At 45.2% G+C, this 27,535-nt stretch overlaps 1 protein-coding gene across 4 annotated transcripts in view; it reads right to left on the reverse strand.

The window, feature by feature from the left end:
- The window catches only part of CFAP251 (cilia and flagella associated protein 251), a 58,631-nt gene that overhangs the window by 12,354 nt on the left and 18,742 nt on the right, over window positions 1-27,535 (reverse strand). For 2 of the 4 annotated variants that reach the window (XM_033097843.1, XM_033097841.1), the window contains exons 9-19: window positions 27,229-27,279; window positions 23,714-23,928; window positions 21,188-21,382; window positions 20,219-20,469; window positions 19,723-19,874; window positions 18,135-18,308; window positions 16,932-17,116; window positions 12,819-12,933; window positions 12,056-12,219; window positions 7,850-7,940; window positions 7,493-7,636 (exon numbers count right to left, since the gene is read on the reverse strand). In XM_033097843.1, the coding sequence (XP_032953734.1) occupies window positions 7,493-7,636; window positions 7,850-7,940; window positions 12,056-12,219; window positions 12,819-12,933; window positions 16,932-17,116; window positions 18,135-18,308; window positions 19,723-19,874; window positions 20,219-20,469; window positions 21,188-21,382; window positions 23,714-23,928; window positions 27,229-27,279 (1,737 nt within the window). Of the gene's footprint in view, window positions 1-7,492; window positions 7,637-7,849; window positions 7,941-8,778; window positions 11,814-12,055; window positions 12,220-12,818; window positions 12,934-16,931; window positions 17,117-18,134; window positions 18,309-19,722; window positions 19,875-20,218; window positions 20,470-21,187; window positions 21,383-23,713; window positions 23,929-27,228; window positions 27,280-27,535 lie in introns of those variants that run through there. The other 2 variants (XM_033097842.1, XM_033097844.1) reach the window with 2 other exon arrangements.

The following is a 27,535-nucleotide window of genomic DNA, read 5'->3' on the forward strand; positions in this document are numbered from 1 at the left end:
GTAACTATATCTGGGTGACAGCTGCCTCTTTCCCCAGTTATGGGACACACCACGGTCAGGTCCTGCCCGCTGGGCACAGTCACAGGGGACAGCCAGTCTTTAGTGCTCAGCCACAATGCTCTCCCCCCGCTGTCTGTGGTGGGTGACGCAGGAATGAAAACACCACCCGTCCACAGGGCCCTTTCTGGTGACTTGCACCCAGCCCCTTGTCAGAGCCCAAGCCTCAGACACCCCCAGGGACGCTTCTCTACCCCAGGTGAATGTTTTAAAATTAAGGTTTTAAAATCGGAATGACAAATCCTTCATCTCGTCCGAAACCCATAATCAAGGGCTTTTTAGTTAAGGGCCCACAGCTCTTTGAAACCCTGGTCCTGCCTGGCTGCAGCACCCAGAAAAAGTGTGGATAAAAAAACAGTGGCGGTTCATCAAACACCTCGACGTGGAGTTATCCCCGGCATAGGAATTCTACTCCTAGGTACATGCGCAAGAGAAACAAACACACCTCTACACAAAACTTGTACACAAATATTCATGGCAATACTATCCATAATAGTCCAACTGTGGAAACAACCCAAACGCCCATCAGTTGACAAACAGAAAAATGAAACATGGCCTATCCGTAGGAATGAAGGAGAGTATTATTTAGCTATAAAAAGGAGTGGAGCGCTGATTCACGCTACAACAGAGATGCACCTTAAAAACAACGAAAGAAGCCAGGCACAAAAGACCACGAATTGCACGAGTCCGAGTAGAGGAAATGTCCAGGACAGGCAAATCCACAGAGACAGGAAGTGGGTTAGTGGGTGCCAGGGGCTGGGGGGCGAGGAAAGGGGAGTAATTGCGAATGGGTACGGGGTTTCTTGTTAGGGTGATGAACATGTTCTGGGATTAGACAGTGGGGATGCTTGCACAACTCTGTGAGCAAACTAAAAGCCACTGAAGTGTACACTTTTCATGGGTGAATGTACGGAATCTACTTAACAACATCCGTCAAGTTGTTAGAAAGGTAAATCATGTTGGGGCGAAGCCAGGACAAAGGCAAGTCACAAAGCAAGTAACAGTATTTTTTAGAATATTTTTTCCCACCATCACTATGATCCATCCTTTTGTAATCACAAAACCGGTAAAGACGAACCCATGCTTGCTATAAACAACACAAACAATGGCGAAATAAAGAAGTAAAAATGCCCTGTAATTCCCCATCCCCCGGCAATAACCAGCGCTCGATGTCTTGGCTTCTGGAGTTTCTTCCATGTTTGGAGTCACGCACACGTCCAAACAGAACACGGGGGCCAGGGCCAGCCAGCTGGGGCGCGGACCCCGGCTCTGCCCTCGGTAGCTGAGCGACTGTGCGAGCGTCCTCCTTGCCCTGGGCCTCACTTTCCCCACCTGCATGGTGGAGACATCGTCGCTGTGCTGTAAGGCCCAGGACGGAGGACGCCGGCACAGTGCTTGGCACACCGCGGAAGCTCGGAAGGGCCATTTCGTTGTTGCTGTGGGTGGTGTTATTACAGGATGAGCACCACCTACCTTCTTTTTTAGTGGCTGCCCGGCATGTCCGGATTTTTTTCTTTAAGTGCTTTCGTTGTGAAAAACAGAAATTGTTTTGTCTTGCCCTGACCTCTGCGCAGGGCGGCGCAGCACTCTCAGGTGACCAAGAAAGCCTCCCTAGAACAGTGGGCCATTTCTCTTCCATCCAGGATGGAAATACCTCCTGTTATTTATGTGTCAGAGCAAACCCAACACACCGAGGGCTTCTTTTCAAAGTGCAAATTTCCAAATTCCCGCGGGGTCTTTATCAGAGTAGAAACTGTGCCCACAACCCTTGGCTCCAATTTCTCCTCCTCGTATGGGGGAGGCCGTACCATTTGGCCGTGGTCCCTCCATCCCAGCTGGGACCACGGTTTAGCCACAAAGGCGAGCATACAGGGCTTGGGGAGGACTTGCTAGTTTATCTTTCTGGGTTTTGTTCTGAATACAAAAGCAATACAAGCTCCATGCTTGTAGTTAAGAAAAATTAAATACTACAGAAATGCACATATGAGTCCCCCTACGCCCCCAATTCATAACCACAACTGTCTTCTAAGGAGGGTGGATGCCACTAAATGGGACGTATTTTCATCAGTAGACCCTCAAGATGGGCTAATATTGCAGGTTAGGAAAGAGAAGCTAAGAGCCAAACTGCCACCCTTAGCAGAGGGAGAAGAACACGACATTCCTGGGTAAATTTTAGGTAAATTGCTGTGAAATGAGGTTATGTGGGACCCTTTCTGACGATTCCCAAACTGTCAAGAAAACTGTCTTGCGTGAGGGTGATTTTTGTTTTTGTGGAAACTGAAGAAGGGGCTGAGTGCCAGGTCTGGAATGACTGGGGGTGGGGGTGTACGCTGGAGAGCAGGGGGGCCGGAAGGGCTGCCCCCAAACTGACTGGTGGGTTCCAGCTGGTACTAGAGGGTCCCCACTGACAAGGGGTTATATACAGAATGTAAAAAGGAAGGGTTCACCCAAACCCGGGACCTTGGCCCTCAGAAACCAATGTCCTTAAGGGTTTGAAACATTCTTTCAGAGTTTAGCCAGGCACATACGAATATATACATATTATTATTAAAGAAAGGAGCCCATGCCTTACATCTACTGTTTTGCAACTTGCCTCTTGTCCTTTAACAACAAATCCTACACTTTGTTTCTGAATCAAGAAACAAGCCAATTTCACTTCATAGCCTCCTCTTACACGTCCCACCCCTACTGATGGACAGACAGACATAGTTTATGCACTGTTACCGTATTTCCTTGAAAATAAGACCTCACCGGACAATCAGCTCTAATGCGTCTTTTGGAGCAAAAATTAATATAAGACCTTAAGCAAAAAACTAATATAAGCCCTTATATTAATTTTCCCTCCAAAAGACGCATTAGAGCTGACTGTCCAGCTAGGTCTTATTTTCAGGGAAACACGATATAAACTGTGCTGCAGTGCTTGACCCTTCCATAGGCACATCACTGTCCATTTGTGCGAGTTTTTCTGTAGAATACACTCCTAAAAGTGGATTTGCCATGTCCAAAGATACGCACATTTAAAAAGTTCAGCAATTGTTTACTTCCTGGCTGAGCATTAGTTACCAATGCAAAGCTCCTGAATACAGCAAATCCTTGAGGGCTATTACTACTTACTCTGAGATCAGGGATTCTACATTCCTCCTTGTCTTTGTAGTCAAATAGGACCAAAAAGCATCATTCATTCACTCATTCATTCCCTCACTCACTCACTCACTCACTCACTCATTCACTAATTCAACCAGCATTTGCTGAGTCCACTGTGACTCCAAACCATTCTGCCAGAACTAACCTTACATTTACAGAACCTAATGAATGCACTACGACTAATTTGCTGCAAAAACGTCCCACGATCATATGATGCTCTGCAAGCTAAGTAGAAATGTAGCCCCCCGTGACCTGGGAACACATGTGGCACACAGGCCCTGCCCCAGCATGATATTCCAAAGCCCCGGATGAAAAACATTCCTAAGGCTAGACGATTAAACTTTCTCCTGTGCGAAACAGCTACAGAGACGATGACACTAAGTTTTCGTTCCTTCTACAACATTATAAACATTGCAAATCTTTCATTAAAAGAATGAAGATTTGGAAGAGCAGCCCACCTGATTACACTTTGGCTGTGGTCTGGCTAAGTGCAGTGCTCTGCGAAAGATGGGAGCTGTTAGGAATTCTTTGGGGAGGGTTATATTCTTGTATAACTTGGCTTCAGTTTACCACACTGACTAGACTCAAATCCCCACGCCTGTTAAAATGATGTAAGAAAAACATAAACAATGTATAGCCTTTGGGGGGCTGGTGTGAATCTCTGTATCTGAGTCTTTTATGTAACCAAGTGTTAAAATACTCTATTAGCTAGTTTTATATACACTCTATGCAACTTCTTGGGGGAGGGGAACAGCTATATCATAATAGGAAATGTTTCATTAACCATGCCTGGGTTTAAAAGTTTCAAAGCCCTGAAAACATTTTTACTAAAATCGCTATAAATCTGACATGAAAACAAGAGATCAAAAAGTGCTTCCCATTTATATGTCCTGCTTCGGATATAAACTAACTCATCAACTAACAACGCCTGCACACAGATGTCGCCACATGTGGATCACAGGGCCCTCAGAAAACATCTCCAAAGAGTAAATGTGTTTTTGTTTTTGTTTTTGTGTGACACTGGATTCCACAGACCTTCGTCCTTTAGTCCTCGTGACAACTCTGTGAGGTTGGGGCTCTTTCCAGCCTCGTCTTAGGACACAGGAACTCAGACTACAGTGGAAATGACTCACCAAGTGAGCTGCTGGCATTACCCTCAGGTCAACCAGATTCCAAGCGCCTGCACTTCCCACCAACAGATGCTTTGCCCCTTCTTCTGTCTGCGAGTGCGAGGCGTTATGCCAGCCAATCACCCAGAGAAGATGGGTATTAGTTTAGCATAAATGTTTGGCTACAAAAAGGAGAAGACGAACCATAGACACAATAATGAAGACCAAATGGAATGCTATATCGTATGTCACATACCTCACTTCCAGGTCCCTAATATCCAGTGACCTTTTAAAGTCTCTGAAGAGTGGACCCACTTTTTCCCTCTGCAGAGTTTCATTTGGAGACCATGCTTCCAGCTCAGAGCCCTCAGGGTCAATATGGCCCACCCTGCCTCAGACTGCAAGGGTGGGGAGTGTCCCGGCCTGGCCAACCTGAGCAGCACACGCCCCAGTGACAGTGACAAGGAGGCTGGGGCCAGGGGCTGGGGCTCTGAGGAGGCAGCTCCTGTCTCTGTGGCTGTGACCCTGAACATCATGCTGAGAAGGAAGACAACATGGAGACAAGTAAGGCCCACGGTGGGGGATGCTTCCTGGCGACATAGTTTGAGGGTCTGGATTAGGTGGCACAAGACATTACCTCTACCTCTGGGCTTGGAATTCTGCGAACCAAAAAATGGTTTGACTTGGGTTTCTGTGACTTGTAACCAAAGAGAGTCCTGACTAACAATCCTAGTCAGCATTCTCGAATCCATGTTCCCTGAACGCGAGGGGACCCAGTAAATACCCTGTGGGGCCCGTGTTCTAAGGCTGCACATTGGAACGCTGGGGCAGGGGGAAATGCAGACTCCCAGGCCCCATCCCTGGAGAGTCTGATTGGCTAGATCTGGGATGGGGCGGAGGAATCTGGTTTTTGTGGTAAATGCTCCAGGTCATTCTGGGGCGGCTTGCCAGTTTGGGAAACAATGTTCTAAGGAACATGCTCGGGAAATACACCGGTAAGGAACACTTTTACGTGGACTACACAGATTTTCTTGGGAGTTGCTTCCATTTCTGGCCACATACTTTTACAAAACGTACATTGGTTGAAAGACCTTTGGAGGAGCTTAAAGGAATCCCCAGTGTTTTAAGGAACTCATTCAGGACTAGGCATGGGTTTATGGGCTCTGAGGGCTCAATTTCCCAGATGCTAGTTGGACAATACAAGTCAGCTTCTCATCATACTTGGAGTTCACAAACAGGTGATTCTGAGTAGGCACTGAAGCCAAGAGAAATGCCTGGGGCCACAGCTTACGTCACTTAAAAAGTGCAGTCACCAAGTGTGATCGTCAAGCCTTAGCTGGGTGTCAGGAGGTACATCTGCCTGATGCGGAGCCATAAAATGCTACATTTGTGAAAAGCTGTTCGGTGACAGGGCCTTAAAGTTCATATTCTCTGTCCCAGTAATTTTAGTTCTAGGACTCTGACCCAGGAAAATAATCAGAGAAGTACATAAAACCGAACACAGAAATGCTCACTCCTCACAGCCATGTCTGTGATGGCCAAAATACTTCAGACAACACATGTGTCCGTCCACTGGGGAATGGTTCAATTAAGTACATTTCTTTTAAAGAACATGTTGTCTACACTAAACTAATATGCCTCTGCACAGGAAAAGAAATGATCAACAAAAATGAAAAAGCAACCTATGGAATGGGAGAAAATACCTGCAAACCACACATCTGATGAGGGGTTAATATCCAAAATATATAAGGAACTCATACAACTTCAACAGCAAGAAAACAAATAACTCATTTAAAAAATGGGCAAAAGGCCCGAATAGACATTTTTCTAAAGAAGATATTCAAATGCCAATAATTATGTGAAAAGATGTTCAACATCATGTATCATCAGGGAAATGCAAATCAAAGCCACAATGAGATACCACCTCACATCAGTTAGAAGGGCTGTCATCAAAAGACAAGCGATAACAAGTATTGGTGAGGATGTGGAGAAAAGGGACCCCTCGTACACTGCTGGTAGAAATGGACAAAGAAAATGTAGGGTTTGTGCGTGTGTATATGTGTGTGTGTGTGTGTGTGTGTGTGTGTGTGTGTGTGTGTGTGGTTACCGAGGATGTTGATATACAGACTATATACATGTATACATATACACACGTATATATATGTATATACGTGTGTATAGTATATACATGTATATACGTGTGTATACACATATACTCTGTAAAGTATTGATATATACACTGATATATACCTATATATAACATATAATGCCAATTCTTTGTTTCAAAATATAGATATATCTGTATCCATATATAAAGCGATAGAAAGAAATCCACCAAATGTTAACAGTGATTATCTCTGAGTAATTTCTACTTTCTTCTTTATAGTTCTACCTTTTAAATCAAACAGGTTATAAAATTAAGATATATCCTTTAAAGAGAATTGATAGTAAAATGGAAAATGCTTATGGTATAATATCATGTGAAAATATAGGATGAAATATATATATTCAAATATGGTACCAGTTTTTAAAAATTATCCATATATACATATATACCAAAAAAAACCCAGGAAGATACTAATAACTGTTGAGTCTGTGTCGCGGGATTATAAGTAATTATTTACTTCATTCCACTTAGGTGTCTTTCCCAAACTTTCTACAATGAGAATGTGTTAACACTTCAAGTCAGAACAAACGCCCTGTCAGTTGCATTTGAAACCAGTTTCTCTGAGGAACATTTTTCCCTGGGGCACGGCTGGTCCCCAAGTGGGGTCCTTGGCAGCTGGAGAGACTGCATCCTCTGAGCCCACGGCCCAGGACAAACACCCACCACCCAGGGGCACCCCATCCACACACACCTCGTTAACAGCAACTATACAGGAAATAATCGTAACAAGGAGCATTTACTGAACCCTTCCTGTGCGCCTGCGAGGGACACTCCGTCTAATTCCAAAACTCATGCTCTTATCAACATCAAACTTTGGTAAGAAACATGGCTTTTAGGATGTCTTTACGGGAAGTCTGTTTCTAAGGAGTGTGTCTGCTATGCCCAGAACCTTCTTTCTGATCCACTTATGCGAGAATAATGTTAAATTTTTACTTTGACCTATAATTAGTGTTCCCAGAGGTGTTTTTTTATAAATAACGCATCCCACTGCTGTTCTTGTTTTCGTGCTACCTACCTTCTCCTCCGATGGGTAAAAGCCAATTGCTCTCATGACAAAAGGGAGCTCCGACAGGCAAATGTGTTCCGACACTTTTCTGGTCTCCATTGTGTCGATACCTTGACTACGGAGCTGAGAATAGTAAAAATAGTCTTCCAGCTCCTACGTGGAAATAAAATGGAAACACCACACGCATTTTGGCTTAAGTCTGAAGCATCCATTAAGACTTCAAGGACATTTTCTAGAAAGTACATTCTGAGCTCAGTGGGGGGAAAAGAGCTTTGGAAAAAAGCAAGAGGGTTTTAACCCCTGACACATGTGTTTTACAAACGTAACGAGGCGTTACCAGGCAGTGTTTACTGGGAGGACAATTACCCTGTAGAATTTTCCTTCCCTGCCACCAGACACCAGAGCATAGAACGGGGTCAAGTCTTCGCCCCCGAGAGAAACCGCTGCCTCCAAGGCGCTGCAACAGGAACAGAAACACGGCTGTTAGAAAGCTCTCGTGTGCGACACAGCCTCAGCCCGGCGGCCGCGGCGCTGCGGACCTCTGAAGGCTATTCCAGCGCACCTACAATTTGGGTCTCTGTAAACTTGTTAAGCAAATGCCCTCCAAGGTGACGCTGAAAATGGAAAATTGAATTTCAAGTAAGGCCCCTGGTGGTACAGGGCACCCACCATAATCACGGTGATATTCGCTTGCTGATGACAGGGCAGGTGCTTGGCAATTTGTCTGCAACCTTTGGGGAACCGGCTCCCTTGAGGGAGGGGGGCACGGGAGGGAGGGCGGCTCCTGGGCGCTGGTACCACAGGCCTCCCACAGGGCGGCTTTGCCTGTAACGTTAGGCCTGCACATGACCAGAGCCAAAAGAACCGGTAGTACAGGTGGACTGCCAAAATGAATTGCTTCCATAAAAACTCGGGAGGCCACAAGGGACCCATGCCAGTCAGATAAAAATAACCCTCTGCTCTCTAACACGGGGTCAGGTTTTCCAAAAATAGGCCTTTTGATGGTAAGAAAACCTACTTTTTGTATGAGATCGACTCTGCCTCATACAAAATGCTAATAATATGAAATCATTATAATAATCCACTCACTGGATTTCTGCTAATCAGGCCATTCGCTTCTTTGTGGGTTATTAAAACATGCTTCAATGTAGACCACAGCAGGGAAGTGGTTTGGTACCGAGAATCTGGAGTCAAAGGGACGTGCGTGTGAGTCCTGGCTCGGCCACTGGCAAGCAGTGTCATCATGGGCAAATCACCTCCCTTGGCCTCAGTTTCCTCTTCTGTAAAATGGGAATCATTACAGGATCTGCCTCACGGGTTGCTGTGACAATTAAATAAGTGAATGCAATAAAGGATCTGATGACGTGAGGCCCTTTATTTTTCTCCTGTGATGAATGTTTGCTGAGGTGTGGGCTTGAATCACAAAGACCGGGCATGAATCAAACCCTCACCATTTACTCCATTCCTTGGGCAGGTCACTTAACCCCTCGCAGCTAGTTTCCAGATCGGAACCACGGGGATGCCAACAATCCCTGCCTCAGTGGGGAGTCTTCTGGGGGGGGGGGGATGAGGATGACATCAGACAGTGATGGAGAGCATTCGGCTCAGGGCCTGGCGAGAGAAGGCTCAGTACCTGGGGGTGGGATTATTGTTACCACTGACTGGGGACTGATGTACACCTACAGCTCTCTTAAGAGTCAGCCACAAAGCTGTCGTCCCTTGGGAACCCAGCACAAGCTCTACACAAGCAGGCTGCAGTAGGTTCTGGGGAGCTGGCGTGTTCTCCAGCTGGGCCTGGGGTCCTGGTAGCCCCATCTTCACCCAGCTCCTGGCTCCAATGTTAGCCATCGAGGTAGGTGTCCGGTGGAGAGAGCTCCCCTTCTGTGACCTCCAGGCCAGGCCCAAGCCCAATCCCAATGGGCTCTGAGGCCACTTTTAGCCTTGTGGTTCAGGAGCAGGGCCAGGTAAACGCCAGAAGTGACATGGAGGAGCCTGTCACCACCAGGAATGTCCGAGGGGACAGGCTCACAAGAGCCCCAGATTCTCTGGGAACAGCCCTCCAGTGGTCAGCACTATACTGCTTCCTAACCACTGCCCACTGACCCGAGAGAGCCAGAGGGATGGAGCTGAGGTTTAGCCAACCAGAGCTGGGGTAAGAGACTTATTCTCTCTGGTGGGAGCGGCAGTTTATGAAATTTGGGAACAGTCAGCAGTCCTGTTCCTGCTTGGTGATGAAATCCAGTCCTGCCGAGAATGAAGCCAATAGCAGAGCCAAGAAGACACTGGGGGCACCTGAGTGTGCACTGTCCCCGCGCCTCCTGAAGTCCCCATGGCCGTCTCATAAATTCCCCTTTTTGCAACACAAAAAGAGAGGTCACTGCGGCACAAAAGGGAAGTACATTTATTGAACACCTACTATGTGCCTGGAAATACATATAGTACTTCTGGGGAAGGAACATAAGCTCGAGAAGCAGAGAGTACTGTAACTGGCACATAGTAAGTGCTCAGCAAATGCTCCCTGGGAGAAGAAGAGGAGGGCAAGCAATAGTGATGGTAGTAATCATTACCCTCAAAACAAATGAACCAGGTGGTAACAGTCCCATTTAACAGATGGAGAAACAGAGACTCAGAGAAGTTAAGGGACTTGCCTGAGGTCACATAGCAAGTAGGCAGGGAAGATGGGATTTGAATCCTGGTCTTTCTGCTCTTGTCTGAGCAGGGCAGCACGATTTATAGGTAGGTGTGAGGTTGAGCAGAAAAAAGTAATGGGGTTTTTTAAAACAGATGCGAGACAAGGAGAGAAAAGGGGTGGCAAGCTAGCAAAGACGGGGAGAAGGGAGGGTATCTTGGAGTGAACTCTGGGGGGAAAATGAAGGGAACGGGTCTTCAGGGGGCAGGTTCGATACGCGTGATGACAGTCTGTGGGCTCGGGAGTACACTGATTAAAATGACTGGAACGTGAGAGGACTTCTCATCTTTATTTCACCCTACAACTCACCATCAGCAGGTCTAGTAGGGATTTCTGTTTGTTTACTTCTTTAGGGTTTTTACATTTCTTCCCATTAGTGAAGCGCTGAACATATTAAGACACCAGAAGCAGCAATGAAGTGCTAATTAGTTTATAATGATCCTTTGTCCCCACAACAGATTAAATTGAAATTCTCAGAAGCCTGGACTCTGGCCAGGCACAGGAAAGCTACTGGAAAGCGGATGCCTTTTTCTTTTTCTTTTTTTTTTTTAACTCTACCAAGGTGACTGAGAAGAGGGCAAAAATGAAAAAGGGAAGATACTGTTCTCCCATCAGGGTGTCGCTTGCCCCCCACGGTTCCAGGTAACAGGCTAGGGGGAAAGGAATCAAGCAGCTCACCAATGGGAGAGCTCGCGTCCAGCTTCTAAATCCCCAAATTCCCAAATCTGTTCTCTCAGGGGAAGGTCAGAGGTGAAGGTCGGAGTTGCAATACAATCGGAAGTCATGGGGCTCCAAAGTGGATGTACCTGGCTATACATTTGCTCATATTCAGCGTTAGAGGACAAGCTTCGATGTCTGCCGTGAAGGCAAGAAGTGCACTTGGCAGATGGCATGGGACACTTTTACTGGGACCATGAATCGGTTTGTTCTTTCAGAAAGGCAGGGGCTCCGAGCTGCTTTTACCAGCTCCTCAATGGGACATGCCAGGCAGGGGGTCATCTGAGGGGCAGGGGCAGGAAGGAGGTGGTCAGGGGCAGGAAACGGCTCCACCCTGTGGTGGTGGCTCACTGAATTTGGGGAGATAAGAGGATCGCCACAATGTTTGCCCCCTCTTTTAGTCAGAGAGATCCTGAGCTCATAAGCAAATGCCTTCCTAAGGAAGAACAGGAGAAAGGAAGTCATTTATTTACTGAGTCCTTCCCTCTGTGCTGGGTGCTTTACACATATTAACATACCTGGTCCTTCCAGGGATCCTATAAAAGTCCCTATCATCACCCTCTTTTCACAGACAAGGAATCTAAGGATCAGAGACGGTAGGAAACCTGCCCTGGGTCCCACAGCAGACAGTGGGCTCCAGATTCAAACCCATGTCGGTTTGACCTCAACGTCATATATTCTCCAATGCTCAACCATGGAATTCTCCAGACTCGCCGCCCTAGGCAGAGATTCTCAGCTCAGGGCAGATGCGGGAGAAGAAGAGTAGACTGAAAATACAGATTTCAAATAACCTCTTACTGTTTCTGTGGCACACACTTGGGAAGATTCGGGCGGCGTCTGTCTAGCTGGTGTGGATCTACAGACGACAGAGCGAGAAGTATTTCAGGGGCCACAGGTGGACAAGGCGGGGTCACACGGCCTTGACTGTAAATGCCATCGGTCACTGACACACAACAGCAACCTTCTGTCTCCACGTTAATATGAGCAGATGTCACAGAGAGCGACCTGACAAGGCCTGAGTCTTGATCATCTCTGTAGCCATAGGCCTGGCACAGAGCCTGGCACACAGTTAGGGTTTCATACCTGCCTGCTGGTGCTGAATGAAAACAAGGGGTCTACCCTCGACACCTTCCTCCCGGGGCCACACTTCTCACCCCACCATGTACCTTAAGTTGATTTCCCACTGTAACACCGATCGGTCCGGGCCGCCTGCTGTGAAGGCATAGTGGCCGTCATAGGCAAGGGCCAGTCCAGCCACCCCGTTTGGGTGGCATATAATAGCAGCTGTCTTATGGGGATTGCCATCAATTGGTAAGATCTGAAGTCCAACCTAGAAAGGAATATGTAATTGGATATTCAGACTCAGATAACTGGGCCCCAGGCAGGGCCTGGCACGGTCACGTGTGACCTGCAGCTCTGTTTACAGGAAGGACCTGTGTCAGGAACCGTCTCAGTGTGTGAGAGTCACGTTTCACGTGGCTAAGGTGGTCACACACTGACCCCTGCAAGGTGGTCCCTTAGGAGAGAGTCAGCAGGTTCCAGCAGAGACACAGGAGGGAAGGTTTCCTTCTGTTTTCCTAGTCAGAGACCCAGGGTTTTCCAGAATAAGTCTGGCATCCTATACTGAAAAGCATAAAATGTACAAGTGTAACTAATCTGTATGCCTTTATATTATTTTCTCCCTATAAAGAAATCAGAAAGAAAAAAATCCTTTGGTGGACCATGTGTCTTCATTGGAGGTACAGAAAAGATGGGAGGTGACTGCTCAGAAATGCCTCCTGAGCCATCCCCACTTATCTATGGTGGTTCTCAGTATCCCTGAGACTGGGACAGAAGCAGTTGGGCTTGGCTAGGACACCAAGCATCCTTGAGTCTCATGCTCAAAATGCACAGAGCCATCTTACAGAGGTGGAGAGCAGAGAGGAATACCTTGTCTGTATTAATAAACACCAAGTAGCGTTTCTGCAGCTCGACAGTCGTTTTCACTGGGAGGATTTGTATCTGCTCGATGGGGGAACCATAGACTGGCCCCAGAAGTGTCTTTCTGTGGGAGGAAAACAGAAAAAAGAAAAGAGACCTTCTTTTTTAATTCCACAAATAGGAATGTAGGTTTTATGACTAGCTACCTTTCATGACACCGTAACATATTTTTAAGTTCTGACTTCCCCGTCGTGTCACTCAGCTAAGCCCAGCCATAAGAACCCCTCTCGACCGCTGCTAACAGCTGCCATAAATAAGGGGCAACAGCTCCCAACAGCAAATGCTCCCGGGGAAACTGATTGTGAAGAGTGCTTTTAGCGGCGGAGGCTGTGACTTGCCACCTTGACAGCTGAGTGAAGGGAACATTATGCCTCGAGAATGTGTACATGAACGAGGGATGACAGAAACGCGGCGAGGAAGTGACTCGCATTGGCAGCATGCAAGCAAACACCCCCTTCCCCAGTGGCAGGCCGAGAGATGAGAAGGAGATGCTGTGAATTGCTCCAGACATCTGACATACGGGCGTCTATATGCAACACACAGGTTCCCAAACACGACCTGGGAGTCAAATGGTAATGAGTCGTATCGCCGCAACGGGCAGACGTCCTTAATTCAGACCCCACCACACTAATTAGGAATCGGATCTGAGGTGAGGTTATCAGACATTACTTTAAGCCCAGAGCTGGATTTTCTCTGAAGCTAGCAAAATTGGAACGTCAGGACCCCTTATTCGCACAGGCACCTTCTGACGCTCTGGAAGGGCCCTAGCCAGTTTTTATTCCTAATCATGTATCTTTAAAATAAAGAAGAAAACAAAGAGGACCCACAAAATCATATACACTTCATACCCCACAACACCCAGATCTGCCCGTGGAAGGCTGGTGGCCATTTCATCTTATTATGAGCCCCTCATTGTTGGGCTATGTTCTCTGTGTCACCCAGCCCACATCTGGCGGGGACCGTGGCTACCCCATGTCTACATGCTGAATAAATAAGGAGCAAATCCATTCAACAGCTTTTTTTTGCATCTCTCTGTGCCAGGCGCCATGGTAAGTGCTCAGGACACAGAAATGAGTGACATCTGGTGGAATTACACAGTGGTGATGGCTGCAGAACTTTGTGAACATAGTAAAAACCATTGGAAAAAAGGTCGACTTTATGGTTTGTGAATTATATCTTAATTTAAATTATAAACAAACAAACAAAAAAGATCAAGCTATTCAACCTGTGCCTCAGGTCCCTCGTTGGTAAAATAGGGATAATGACAGCATTTACCCCAGTAAGCATCAAATACAGCGAGCATCAAATAAGTTAACATGTATAAAGCACTCAGCACAGTTTCTGGCACGTAGTAGGAGCTATATAACTATTGCCTAGTGTTGTCACAATATCTAACAATTTCACAAATTAATATATCTTTCTTCAGATTGAAAAAGTATTACATATTCATTGTGAAAAATCTCAAACATTTCGACAAAGTAGAAACCCACCCATGACTCTCCATTGCCATACTCTTAGCCCAAAATAATCAGGGGGAATAGCTTGGTGTAGATGATGTGAGAATTTCTTTTATATATCGTCTAACCTATGTAATTATAATTTTATAATTTTATATGAAATTATAATTTTATATGAAAATGCATTCATGCTAATGTGGCAATTTGCTTTGTCTCGTTATATCTTGGATATATTTCCATGTTTCTATGCAGAGAGCTCGCTCATCTTTCTTTCTTTTCTAAAAGCAGCATTATGTTTCAGGGCACTGACAAGCCATCATTTAATTAATCCCCTATTAATGGACATTTGGATTGTTTCCATTTTAAAAAATATTTTCAAACAAGACATTCTTTTACTTATGTCTTGGCATACCATATGAGTACTTCTGTGGGCTGCATTCCTAGAAGTCAGAGATACGATAAAATTTAATAGAGGATAACAAATTGCTCTCCCCGATTTCCAACCCCCACCAGCAGCAGCTGGGGAAAGGTCCCGTTCCTCACGCCCTTGCCAACACGAGGCGCTATCGATCATTTTTATCTTTGCTAATCTGATTTGTGAAAATGATGTCTTGCTTTCATTTGCATCTTTGATACACTAGTGAGCATCTGCTCATAGGTTTATTGGCCTTTTTCTGTGAACTGCCTTTTCATGTTCTTTTAAATATTTCTAAACGCATTTTTAAATCGTGATGCATGTATCATGAAAAGACAATTCCTTCCCCAACTAAGATATGGTCACGAGGCTTTATTCCTACAACTTACCAGATGCCTTTTGGAAGGCGTTTTACTTTGCAGGGATGGAAATGTTTTGAAACTCGACAGGGGTGGTGGTTGCACCGCATTGTAACTTAAAAATGGTTACGTTTTATGAATTTCACCTCAATAAATTATTTCTTAAGAAAGATGCGTCCCACTAATTTCAGGTTGGCATTCAATGGCAGAAACTCCTGTGTGGCTCCAAGTCCCTGGTTAGTAACTGTTAATAGGAACGTCAAGCCTGGGGTCCTCCATCCCCAAGCCACCTGCTCGGCACATGCAGATTTTCTCCGGACTGGGCCTATCTCTGCGATATTTTTTGTCCAGAAAGTTTGTGTCCATTAAAGGAGATGGACAAAGATCCCGAGATCTTCCCAAAATTCCTTTTTTACATATTTCTCTTAAATGCCTCCTTCTCAGTGTTTTAATAGTTTATTTTTTGTTTGTTTGTTTGTTTGTTTCATTGTGCTGGATTTCTCTCTTGTTCCTGCCACATGACATGGCATTTCTGTCATTTTTCCTTGTGCTCTTCTAGAAAGAACTTAAAAAGTAAAAATAAAAATAAAGATCCTGGTTGATCCTGGCCTTTTGAGGACTTACCTTACTAAAATATATTTTTAAAAAAATGATCTTCCGAAGCATGTGGCAGCTGCTGTTGGCCAGTTTTCTAATTCTCTTCTCCAGGGGTGGGGACTCACTAAGGTATTCTCACTTCTGTCCTTCCTGCCTCAGCACCTCTGCTCTTTCCAGCCAAACCCACAAGGCAGCCAAACCGTAAGCGGAAAGAGGCTGCCTTCCGAGGGCCAACGACAACATAGGACCCAAGGCTCAGGCTGCCTCGGGGCCCAGGAGTAGACACGAAGGCAGAGCTAGGTTCAAAGGTCAAGTCCTCCCCTGCCCTACCCAGCGATTTGACTTTGTTTTGTGGCCTCTCTGAACCTCAGTGGGGTAATACTTTGCGGGGCCACTGGGGATGAAATGCGACGACAAGCACAGAGCCGGGTACAGAAATGACTGATACACAACAGTCAGCATCCGTCAGGAGGCGCAAATCCTGGGACCCACAGGAGGCCCGGCCACACGAGACGCCAATCACAAACACAGACCATCGGGATAGAGGTGCTGCTGCTCTAAGACGCCAAGCTCTGGATGCCCTGGGCTTGGTACTTTGGCCTCTTCTCTGTCTACCCATCTCTTCTGGAATCTTCTCTTGGCCCTCAGTGTAGATCTCCAACCCAGCCTCTCCCACGAACCCCACCACTCCGCCGTTAAAATGCAAACTCCAGGGTACCAGAAACAGGGTTTTCTTTTGATGACCACCTCCAGCTCCTGGCTCACGTAGGGGCTCCGGAAATACTGCGTGAACAAAGGGAGGCAATCGGTGAATTTAAAAACTCCTTTAAGAAGCAAGAGTAAGAAAAATGAACCAATTGGTAGTATTCAAGTGATAATGTCTGTTTTTATCCACGAGGAAAGAGTAGGAGATCTTATAAAGCATCAGCAACTTTTCCAGTTCCTTCACTGCAGTCGCAGGCATTGAGCTCTGGGCACCTTATCTCTGTGCAGCACTGGGCTCCCAAGCAAGGGCTCTGGGTTTGAATCCTGCCTCTGGCACTTCCTAGCCATGTGACCTTGGGTGAGAATGTCTTACCTTATCTGTGCCTTAGTTTCCTGCTTTGCCACGTGACTGATTGCAACGGTATCCAAGCTACTTGCAGGTCCTTAAATTGGGGCTTGAAATAGGTGGGGGGGGGGGGCTGAGAAATTGATTTATGCATCCTGTTAGTGGGAAGCTCCCAGCGCTTACCTGCACATTTTTGTGGTAGAATTAAAAAGTTTCACTTTGTAGTTGCTGTTGGAAATGATCAGGAAGCGTTCCTTGATGAGGGGCGGGTACCAGATCATACAGGTGGGGTAGCTGCCCTGGTCGGTCCGGTGAATGTCCAGGACTTCCAGGTGGTCTCTGTAGCTCTTGAGAAGACTATACTCAATCTGCAGAGGAGCCCGGATGGACACACATGAAGACTGAGCCTAATGAAATCAGCCAACAGTCCTATTCCGGGGAGACAGTACAAGGCCTCCTAAGAGAACACTTGCCTAGACCCTTAGTCCAATCGGCCCCCATGACGGAGTATTCGTTATGAGCAAGACGAGGCGCTAAGTGCTCTAAACACATCGTGCCATTTAATACTCACGACTCCCCTGCAAAGTAGTACTGCTGTGCCCATTCTAATGAGAAAACAGATGTTCAGAGAGGTTCAGTGGCTTGCACAAGGTCACACAGCTAAGAAGTGGTAGGGTGAGAATTCAAATTTCGGTCCAACTGACTCTAAGACCTGACCTCTCCCAGTTCTGTGATACTTTTCACTTCCCAATATCTTGGGGCCTCTTCGAGAGTAGAGCTGATTCCTACTCAGATGTCAGCTCCTGAAAGTCATAAATTAGCAGCCTACTGAATTTCACCCATAGGTAGGTTCTGGTGGCCAGAACAGGATGGATGGATGGATGGATGGATGGATGGATGGATGGATGGGGAGAATAAAGGAGGGAAGGAAAAAAGATGGGTGGATAGACTGATTTTAAATCCTTTTGGTTTGATCACGTTAAATCATATTTGCCACTGTCCCTAACTTTCCATTAGTTGTGCACATTTAGGAAACAGCCTGCCCCAACCCCGGAACCAAAGAAAGTGTCAGTGAATGCCAGCTTTCCAAATGTGCACAGAGAGGCGAGGTGGCTGAGTTTCCCTGCTGTGGGGACACCACGTCCCTGCCGCCCGCCCGCCTCTTCCCAGAAGCCTCCTCACTCAGGACGTGAGGCCCCACGTGGTGTCAGGGCCGTGTTAAGGCCAAGTGACAGCTCAGAGAGGTTTATGCTACTTCGTTGTACACTCATTTTCTCCCACACACACACATGCTGTGGGCCTGTTTCCATGCCAGACGCCAGCGGCAGAACAAGAATGAGACAAACGCGTCCTGCTGACCAGGTAGATGGAAACTGAGCAGCTCACCAAGAGTTTGTCTCTCCCGAGGCTCAGCAGCCTGGGCTCACTGCTGTCCAGATGCATCCCGAACAGGAGACTTTGAATGCTTTTGCGATGAGAACGAAGTCTTGCCAAATATTCCCAGACCCTCTTTCCACTTTTGACCTTGACCTTGTAAACGGCCACGGTAAAACTCACATCCTGAATATGAACAAAAGAGCAGAAGTGATTCCTTTATAAATGTTGCAACTTAAAAATCATTATAATTTTCATGCTAATTTTGCTTCTAGAGTATTTTATCCAAAAAGAAATCTTCAGCAGTCAGAGCACGTAGTAACATCATGCCCATTTTACTGGTGAGAAAATGAAGGTTCAAAGTAGATAACTCACAACGGCAGTGGGGGGAGAGAGTATTTCTCTGACGTTATAGTCTCAATCTCCTTTCTAGTCCCCCCCTCATTCTCTGTGGAAGCCCTGACTTTTTGCATGTGTCCTCCCTTCTCTTTATCCAGCTACACAAAATAAAAAGGCATGGGTTTTTTTTGGTGTTTTTAAAGTATGATGGCTGATAGAGCTAAATGGTCAGGGAGTAGGAAAGAGCAGCCTCGAGGGACACTGCATTGTCCTGCAGGGACTAAGTCAGTGCACTGATGGGAAGTGTGAGGGAGACTTTGGGCCTTTACAAGCGTATGCATAGACCAGAAGAGAGGCCCAGCCGTGTGGGGAGGAGGGGAAGGAAAAGCGTTAGAAGAGACAATGCTTTAATTAAGTGACGGCTGTTTTCTTTCTTCCTTCGAGCATCAAGGCAAGACAAGAACATTACAGACCAAGAGAACTGGCAGGAAGGGAGAGTTGAGAGGTCTGAGGAAACCTTTACTGAGATTAAGAACCCTATTCACATAGAGAGAAAGAACAGTGTCCACAATACTGGTGGAGACTTCGCTTTGAGATAAATGAGAATGTCATCTTGTCAAAAACCAAGGGGAAAGATGAAAGAATGCATGCAGAGAAAGGGTTCCAAAAAGCGAACAAACCAAAATGAGCTGTCAGGGTGGCAGAGTCTAAGTTTGAAAGTTCTGAGGCCCTTGTCTTGTTTTCAGGCAAAAGTCCTCCCTGCAACCCCTTTCTTTTTTTTTTTTTATAACATCTTTATGGAGATATAATTCACATACAACACCCTTCATTTAAAGTGTATAGTTCAATGGAATTGTAACAGCTATATGTGATGTCAGAGGGGTAGTAGATTGGGGGGGGTATCACTTTGTGAGGGGTGTAAATGTCTATTACATTGTTTTATACACCCCCCTGAAACTAATTTTATATGTGTGTGTATATGTATGTGTGTGTGTGTGTGTGTGTGTGTGTGTGTATATATATATATATATTTTTTTTTTTACTGGCAGAAAAAGGAAGTGTACAGTTCAGTGGGTTTTAGTATATTCACAGAGCTGTATATCCATCATCATAATTTTAGAGCATCGCTATAACCCCCAAAAGAAATCCTGTACCCTTTAGCAGTCACTGCCCATTCCACACCCCACTCCCCAACCCCTCTCTCTTTTGGTTTTAAATAGAGTTACTAAACCACCAGACAGTGCTCACTGAAAACACTTACAGCAGTTGCCATATATTGGGAGTCATGGGAGAAGCTTATATGAGTCACGCTAGTTGTGGAATATTTGAAAGGCTCTGGGATTTCGTTTTCTAAGGACATTGCATCAAGAATGTAAACTGTCCCCTCTGTGAAGCCAGCTCCAAGAAAGGCTCCTGAAATCACAAGCAGAGAACACTGATCAAAAAGGACATCATTCATTCAATAGACATCGACTCCGGGTTAGGCCTTCTTCTAGAAGCTAAGGGGACAGTGATTCATGTGATCAACAAGGACCCCAGAAGGAGAAAAAAGCCAAAAAGCATGACACAATGGGATGTGCACTCAGACAGTTCTTAACACAGAGGGCTACAGGATCCAGAGGGAGAAGGTGTCTCATCCAGCCTGGTCGAGGGAGTGGGGTCCAAGATAAACATCCTGGAGCTGTGGCAGCCAAGGCCACACCCATTTGGGTCTGTTTTGATTTGGAACCCAAGATAGGCTGACAAAAGGAAAATACCTTCCGGGTTGTAGGTCAGACTCTGCACTCCGAGACCCTTCTCAAAGACCCTGCTGAAAAGATATTTTTTCCTTTCATAATCCCACACTTTGATCATCCCACAGAAACTCCCAATGGCAATGAGGGGTTGATATGGGTGGCAGGAGATGGCATATATGGCATCCTTGGGCTCTACAAGTAACTTCTCAAGTTTGGTCCCATCGGTCGTTAAGTGGTACACTGTCGCATCAGATGTTCCAATGACAAGATTCCTGTTTGCCAAGGAGAGACCAAACAGTATCAGCGTTTGCAGGGAACGGGGCATGCTAGCTATTCTGTTTCTAATTGCACAGGAACCGCCTCTGTTGTCTGTAATTTAGTGACATTATTAACCCAACATCTCCAAAAATACACCACCAATACCCAACAGCCTCCATTTGCAAATGAAAAAGCCCACATTTCTACATGTAAATTGAGTCATTACGTATGCATATGGACAGTCAGTTGTACAATTAGCTAATCTGCGCATGCAAATATTCATTTGCGTATGCAAATATGGAGTTTGGTGCACACATACAAACTCGCCTGCAACTACTGCAAGGGTAATTAAGCAGACATACAGATAATTCAGTCTTGAAATGTTATGGCTATTAATTATCAAATGCCTGTAACCATACTGCTAGGAGAAACTCAGCTTCAAGAAAAGAGACCAACCTACAGCGAAGGACGCCAGCCAGAGGAGAGATTAGAGCTCAGGCATAAGCCCTTTCCAGCTTCCAGTCACTAAAGATTCTTAATGTGAAAATAATGTTTCATTGAGAAAAAATGCTTAGTGATTATACTCAGCCCAGGGGCCTGTCTGCCAGCCAGGTAAAGGACTGACTAGGAAGGCCGTTCCCTCTATTTCACATCCCAGAAACAAGGTGAGCACTCCCCTGCATGCAAATTGAAAGAAGACAGTCATTTTTTGACCAATCCTTAACAACTTACCTTATAACGAAAGGGTCACCTTTCAAAGTGCAGTCTGGAGGATAGTTCGAGTTTTCGGTGGGAGGAGTGGCCGGGGTCTTTGAAAAGGACAGACACCTTATAGAGCTGAGTTTGAAGTGGCTGTACCAGTGAATAATGGACAGAGTGTGGTCATAGAACTTAATGTGACCCTTTGCATCCCCGGTGACAATATAGCTGAAATGGAGAATAGCATCTGTTTGTTAAATAATAGTAGTATTATTCATTGAACACCAAATTATATGTGAGGCTCTGGATCCCGGGTGTTGTCAAAACTTCATGTAATACTGCCCTGTGAGCCTGGTTTTACTGTTATCCCCTCCACATCTCAGAAACTAAGGCCCCGAGAAGCTACCGAAATTCGCTCCAGGCCTGGGGTTGCCAGATTTAGCCAGTAAAAATGCAGGATGCCCAGTCAAATTTGAATTTCAGATAAACAATGTGCCATCTTTTGGTATAAATATGTCCCAAACATTGCATGGGACATACTTGTGCCTGCATCACGTGGATAGACTCTGCAGGGATCCAGGCGTATCTCACGGCAAAGTCTGCGCTCTCAGCTCTATCCTTCCCTGCCCTCCGCCATCAGCCACGTGCAATGGCGGTGGGCAGTGATTTACACTCTCCGCCATAAGAGGACAGATGATAACAGAGACCATCTACCAGCCTTCCGAAGTCACACAAGCTGCCAATGGGATACAAGCCACTTTACAGGAAGGCGCTGCTGTTCAAGGGGTCATAAAACCCTGTCCAGTCATCGCAGCCAAAGGCAGTGCCGCGTGACAAAATGGCTTTTATTTCCAGTCCTCAGATCCATCCCAAATGGGCTTGCTTTTTTTAAGCCTCTGACATAATTCTAATCACGGGGGAAATTGGGGGATGAATTTCCTCTTACATATGCAAAGTGATTAAATGAGGTTTCTGATTAATAAGCAAGGCAGGCGGGCAGAGTAATTGGCTGAAACATCTTTCACTGCCCTCTGCTGGACAGAAATGGCAAAACAGGCAAGTGTTTTCAGAGACCTTGCCCTTCCTGGGTTCCCAGGTCCCGGTCGGGTTTCCTTTAACGTGGAGAGAGGGAAAGCGAAGCCTGATCTTCACTGGGTCCTAACCCCCAACTAATTCACAGATGATTGCATCATCAATTGCAATTCTACTACTGTCTTTTTGCACCACTGAGTGAGAATGACAATTTGCGTTTCTCTTCGTAAAGCCATGCCAGAGCCTCACTGTTTCCTGTCTTCAAAGAAAGGAAAAGGAAAGGAAATGGGCTTTTGGAATGCAGGTGGCACAGTGAGTGACGTCAACCATATGGGCAGGGAGGGTCCTGGTCTTTCAGGAACTTTCTCCATCAATTTTGGGAGCTTCTCTACCACACCAATAATGCCTATTTCATCTAGAGCTCCCCTGTGCCAGGTGGTGTGCTAAGAATTTTACGTGTCTCACCAAATCCTCATAAAATCTCTCTGAGGTGGATGCTGTTGTCATGCTGTGGGGACAGAGCCCCAAAAAGCAGTTTCCAGGCTCTCAGCCTCACATAGAAAGGTGCTGGCTCAGGTAGTAAATGGCCATCGACTGTGATCAAATGGCCATCAGCTGTGGCTAGTTGGCCGTCAGCTGTAACCAGTGAGCCATTGGGCACTAATATAACTGCTGTGGCTAGGCTAGCAAAAGAAAGGGGGAGCTAGCAAGAAGATGGTGGCTGAGTCTGCAAGCGACACAGTGAGGGTTGAGAATTATGTTGCTCCTGGTTCCTGTGTCTCCAACCCAGCTGCCAGTGAGAGTATAGTGGTGTGACTCCCTACCTATGGTTCCGTGGGTGTTCTTTTTTGGCCTAGCCATATCCTGCGTTCTTATGTGGGGAGCTGAGACCCTGCAGGCCACCCTGCACGACACATGGCGAAGTCGGCAGGATCCCCTGCACTACACATGCCCATTTTACAGAGAGAAAAATGAAGGCTCAGCAAAGTTCAGTTCCTTGCCCAAAGTCTCTCAGCAAGAAAGGGATGCAGCTGGAATGTGAACCCTTTTCTATCTGAGTCTAAGGCTTTTAACGATCATCTCCGAGCCCCCACAGCCTCTCAAAATCACAGTCAGTGAACTTTATAAAGTTCTGTCATATTTCACCTTTTCATAATGGGTGAACGCTATTTTGTAATTGGAATAAACAATATAGCCAGTCACGTTATTAAAGTATGTAAAATTTAAGGTGCAAAATAAGCCAATTGAGTGCAGAAAATTCAGTTACTTTTTGTTTTACAAACACAAAGGGATTTTTAAAAAGTAATACATGACTATGATTAAAAAAAAGCAAACCAATTAGCACAAATGAGACTATAAAGAGAAGGAAATCCACCCCATCCTTGATCCTAGTTCTCAGAGGCAACCAACGTTCCCAGCGAATATCCCTGGAAATATTCTATGCATATACAAAAAGAGGTATACACTCAAAGGGTTTTAAAATATTTTTATAACCATCTATAGCTACTTTTTAATTAAGTTGATTACCTATCAACTGTAGTAAGCACACTGATACTCTCTTTCTGCAAATGAACCAGTTTACAGGGTCTGATGTAGGGAAGGCCCAAAGAGGTGGGCGCACTTGGCGGTGGGCGGTCTACATCCCAGACGACCAGCTTTCCTTCCATTGTCGCGGAGAGCATTTGGGTTAAATTCAAATGAAAGACAGACTGGCTGAACTTTCCCACGAGCTTGTTGAATGTCTGCATTTCAAAAGACAGGTTACGAGGTACCATTGGTAATGAATACAAAACAAAGCATTTAAGCAACCTTATTGTTAAGAGCTCGGCTCTAACCAACTGAGCCATCCAGCCGCCCTGACACACAGGCGTTTTATAATATTACCCTGACATATAGTAGAAAAAAAGATAAAGTAAAAAAGAAGAAAGAAAGAAAGAAAGAAAAGGTTTGCTAAGGGTAAGGGAAGGGTTGTGTCCTGTGTTCACTAAACTGCTTGCTGAAAGCAAATGAAAGAGTGGTCACTGTTTACACCTGCTCAACTTCTCAGAGGCCAGTAAAGAACCTAATGCCCATCGTGAGCAAACGCTTGCTGCAGCTGTAAGGTACCACAAAATAATTCTCCCAGTCTCCTTGAGATCACAAATTATTTTCTCATCATTAGAAATTAAGTACCATATATAGAAATGCCCCTCGTCTGACTCCTTATTAAATGTGCCACATAAAATCAGGCACTGGGCCATCTCTTAGACAATGTTTTAGAAATGAAGTTTAGAAAAGAATGTTTAGAAAAGAAAGAACCCAAAGCAGCGAGTGAAGCCCTTCAGTGAATGTTGGCAAATCAATGAATGAATAAACCTCCACAGGCTGTCATATGATGAAGTAAGTCTGCCAGGGTTTACCTTTTCTGACCTGAATACAAGAAGGTCAGTAAAATAACAATTGGTCAAGCAAGGGCCTCACGTTCTTTCTAAGGGCAGCACTCTTTCAATATGAAGCATTTTTATTATTTCAAATCTTTAGTTGCAGGGGGCACAGCCCACCATCCCATGTGGGAATTGAACCGGCAACCTTGATGTTGAGAGCTCGAGCTCTAACCACTGAGCCATCCGGCCGCCCTTCCGGAAGCTCAGTGGCAGCTCGTTGTCTTCAATCTAGTTGTGGAGGGCGCAGCTCACTGGCCCATGTGGGAACCATGTGGGAATAATAAAATATTATTTCAAACTGCGTCTCATGACTTGTGGATTCTGTATTTGTGAGTTTACATACTTGCTAAACTTTACTTGTAACCTCAAATCATTCCTCAGGGCACTTTCCTTTGCAGACGTGTGTATGTGGAGAGTGGTGAAAATGTTGTTCCCAGCTGAGGTCAACAGAGGCAACACTCTGCCTTCTTGTTTTAGTACACAAACTAGAAATAAGTGTCCTTTCCATGGTCTGTTTAGTGCCATGTTGTTCGTTTTTTGTTTTGTTTTGTTTTGTTTTTGTGCTTTTTGTTGGTGATTTTGGTGTTTAAATGGGCCCCCAAACACGGTACTGAAACGCTGTGTCTAGAGTTTCTAAGTCCACGAAGTTTGTCATATGCCTTTCGGAGAAGTATGAGACCCGGTCTTATACTATATTATATAATAAACAGGCAGACCTCGGAGATACTGTGGGCTTGTTCCAGGCCACCGTGATAAAGTGAGTCAGTTGTTTTTCATTGGTGGAGGGTCTTGCCTTCAGCTTGGAAAAAAATATCTGTAAAGTGAAGCACAACAAAACGAGGTGTGCCTGTACCTGTGTTAGGTAAGTGTCATTCGGGCATGAGTTCTAGTGCTCTTGGCTGTGAGTCCAATGCTAATGAACCAACATTATATATTAAGTGGTGCCTTTAACAGAAACATACACAAAGCAAGGTTGTGTGTCTGTTGGTTGATGAAAATGCTGTGGCCACAGGCTGGCAGGAACCCTTTCCTGTATTTCTTCTAGAAGCAACTGATTCAGTATTTGCTAATTCAGGTCTGCAGAGACTTAATGGAACGTAAGTGCCACAAATAACTAGAACTGACTGTATTTATTTGTTGATACTTTGATTTATGAAAAAAAGAGCAGAATACTCTTCCCTGTGTCCATCTGTTTCATCTTTTCCTTTTCTTTTGGCATGCCCGCTTAAAAAAATACGGTGTTTCCCCGAAAATAAGACCTAGCCGGACCATCAGCTCTAATGCGTCTTTTGGAGCAAAAATGAATATAAGACCTGGTCTTATATTATTGTAAAATAATATAGTAAAATAAATTATATAAGAACTGGTTTTATATTATTGTAAAATAATATAGTAAAATAAATTATATAAGACCTGGTCTTATATTATTGTAAAATAATATAGTAAAATAAATTATATAATATAAGACCAGGTCTTATATTCATTTTTGCTCCAAAAGACGCATTAGAGCTGATGGTCCGGCTAGGTCTTATTTTCGGGGAAACACGGTAAATTTTTGGGAGTGGTCGGATAGCTCAGTTGGTTAGAGCACAAGCTCTGGATAGCAGTGTTGCCAGTTGGATTCCCACATGGGCCAGTGAGCTGCGCCCTCCACAACTAGATTGAAGACAACGAGCTGCCACTGAGCTTCCGGAAGGGCGGCCGGATGGCTCAGTGGTTAGAGCTCAAGCTCTCAACATCAAGGTTGCCGGTTCAATTCCCACATGGGATGGTGGGCTGCGCCCCCTGCAACTAAAGATTGAAAACGGAGACTGGACTTGGAGCTGAGCTGCGCCCTCCACAACTAGATTGAAGAACAATGACTTGGAGCTGATGGGCCCTGGAGAAACACACTGTCCCCCAATATTCCCCAATAAAATTTAAAAAAAAAGACAACAAGTGTTGAGAGGGGGTGGAGAAACTGTAATCTTTACACACTGCTGGAGGGATAAAATGGTGCAGTTACTGTGGAAAACAGTCTGGCAGTTCCTCAGGAAAAAAAAAAGGAAAAAATTTCTGTAAGTCATACCAGCAGTGAAGACAGGAAGCCGAAAAATCGTAAGGTTCTCACTGAGAGCAGATTACAAGGGTATCAAAAGCAGGAAATGCTGCAGGAGGACTCGAGTTCCTCCTCAGATGCAACTGCTTGAAGTAAGCAGGGAAGATAAAATGCTTCCTCCAACACCTGGCTCACCACCTTGCTATTGGCTCTTACACACCTAAATACCAAGGATCATTTTTCTTTACTCTGAAAACCGAGCAGCTTAAAAAGGATCCACCCATGTTCAACTACTTGCCTGGCTCCAAATTACCTTTCCTTCTTTGTCATATACCATCACTTTTTTGGGTATTTTCTTATGGTGGTAAACTTTCTTTTCTATAACGTTTTATTTTTAACAGTACTTCCATTACTTTCAGTTGACAAATTCAGTATGGTCAAGGACCCAACTAAAATTTTCAAACTATTTGCAGTGGCTTGAAGCCAAGACAGACAAAGAGTAGCCCAAAGTGACTAAGCTTACACATACCCATTTATTCTCCACAAAATCAGATGTGTGAGAAAGCAACAGGAATACTCACTTTTTCTGTTAAAAGTGGGGCACTGTGAGTAAGGATATCTCCCTCTTCATACTGATAAGTACAAAAAAAAAAAAAAATCACTACTAAAAAACGACCTGGTTTCCAAAAGAACTACATAACAACAAAATCAAAATAAATGCTTCTAAACAGGGTCAGAGCTTTGCAATTGCTACAGGTAAGAGAACCTGCTGCCTCCAGAAACATCTAAAAACATTCGGAGAAAAAAGCAAATGCATAAAAAAATGCCACAGATGATTGTGACCTTTTTCTTTTTTTTAAATTTTTTTATAACAGCAGGCATAGTTTC

The sequence above is a fragment of the Rhinolophus ferrumequinum genome, chromosome 25 (assembly GCF_004115265.2).
Source record: "Rhinolophus ferrumequinum isolate MPI-CBG mRhiFer1 chromosome 25, mRhiFer1_v1.p, whole genome shotgun sequence".
Taxonomy (NCBI): domain Eukaryota; kingdom Metazoa; phylum Chordata; class Mammalia; order Chiroptera; family Rhinolophidae; genus Rhinolophus; species Rhinolophus ferrumequinum.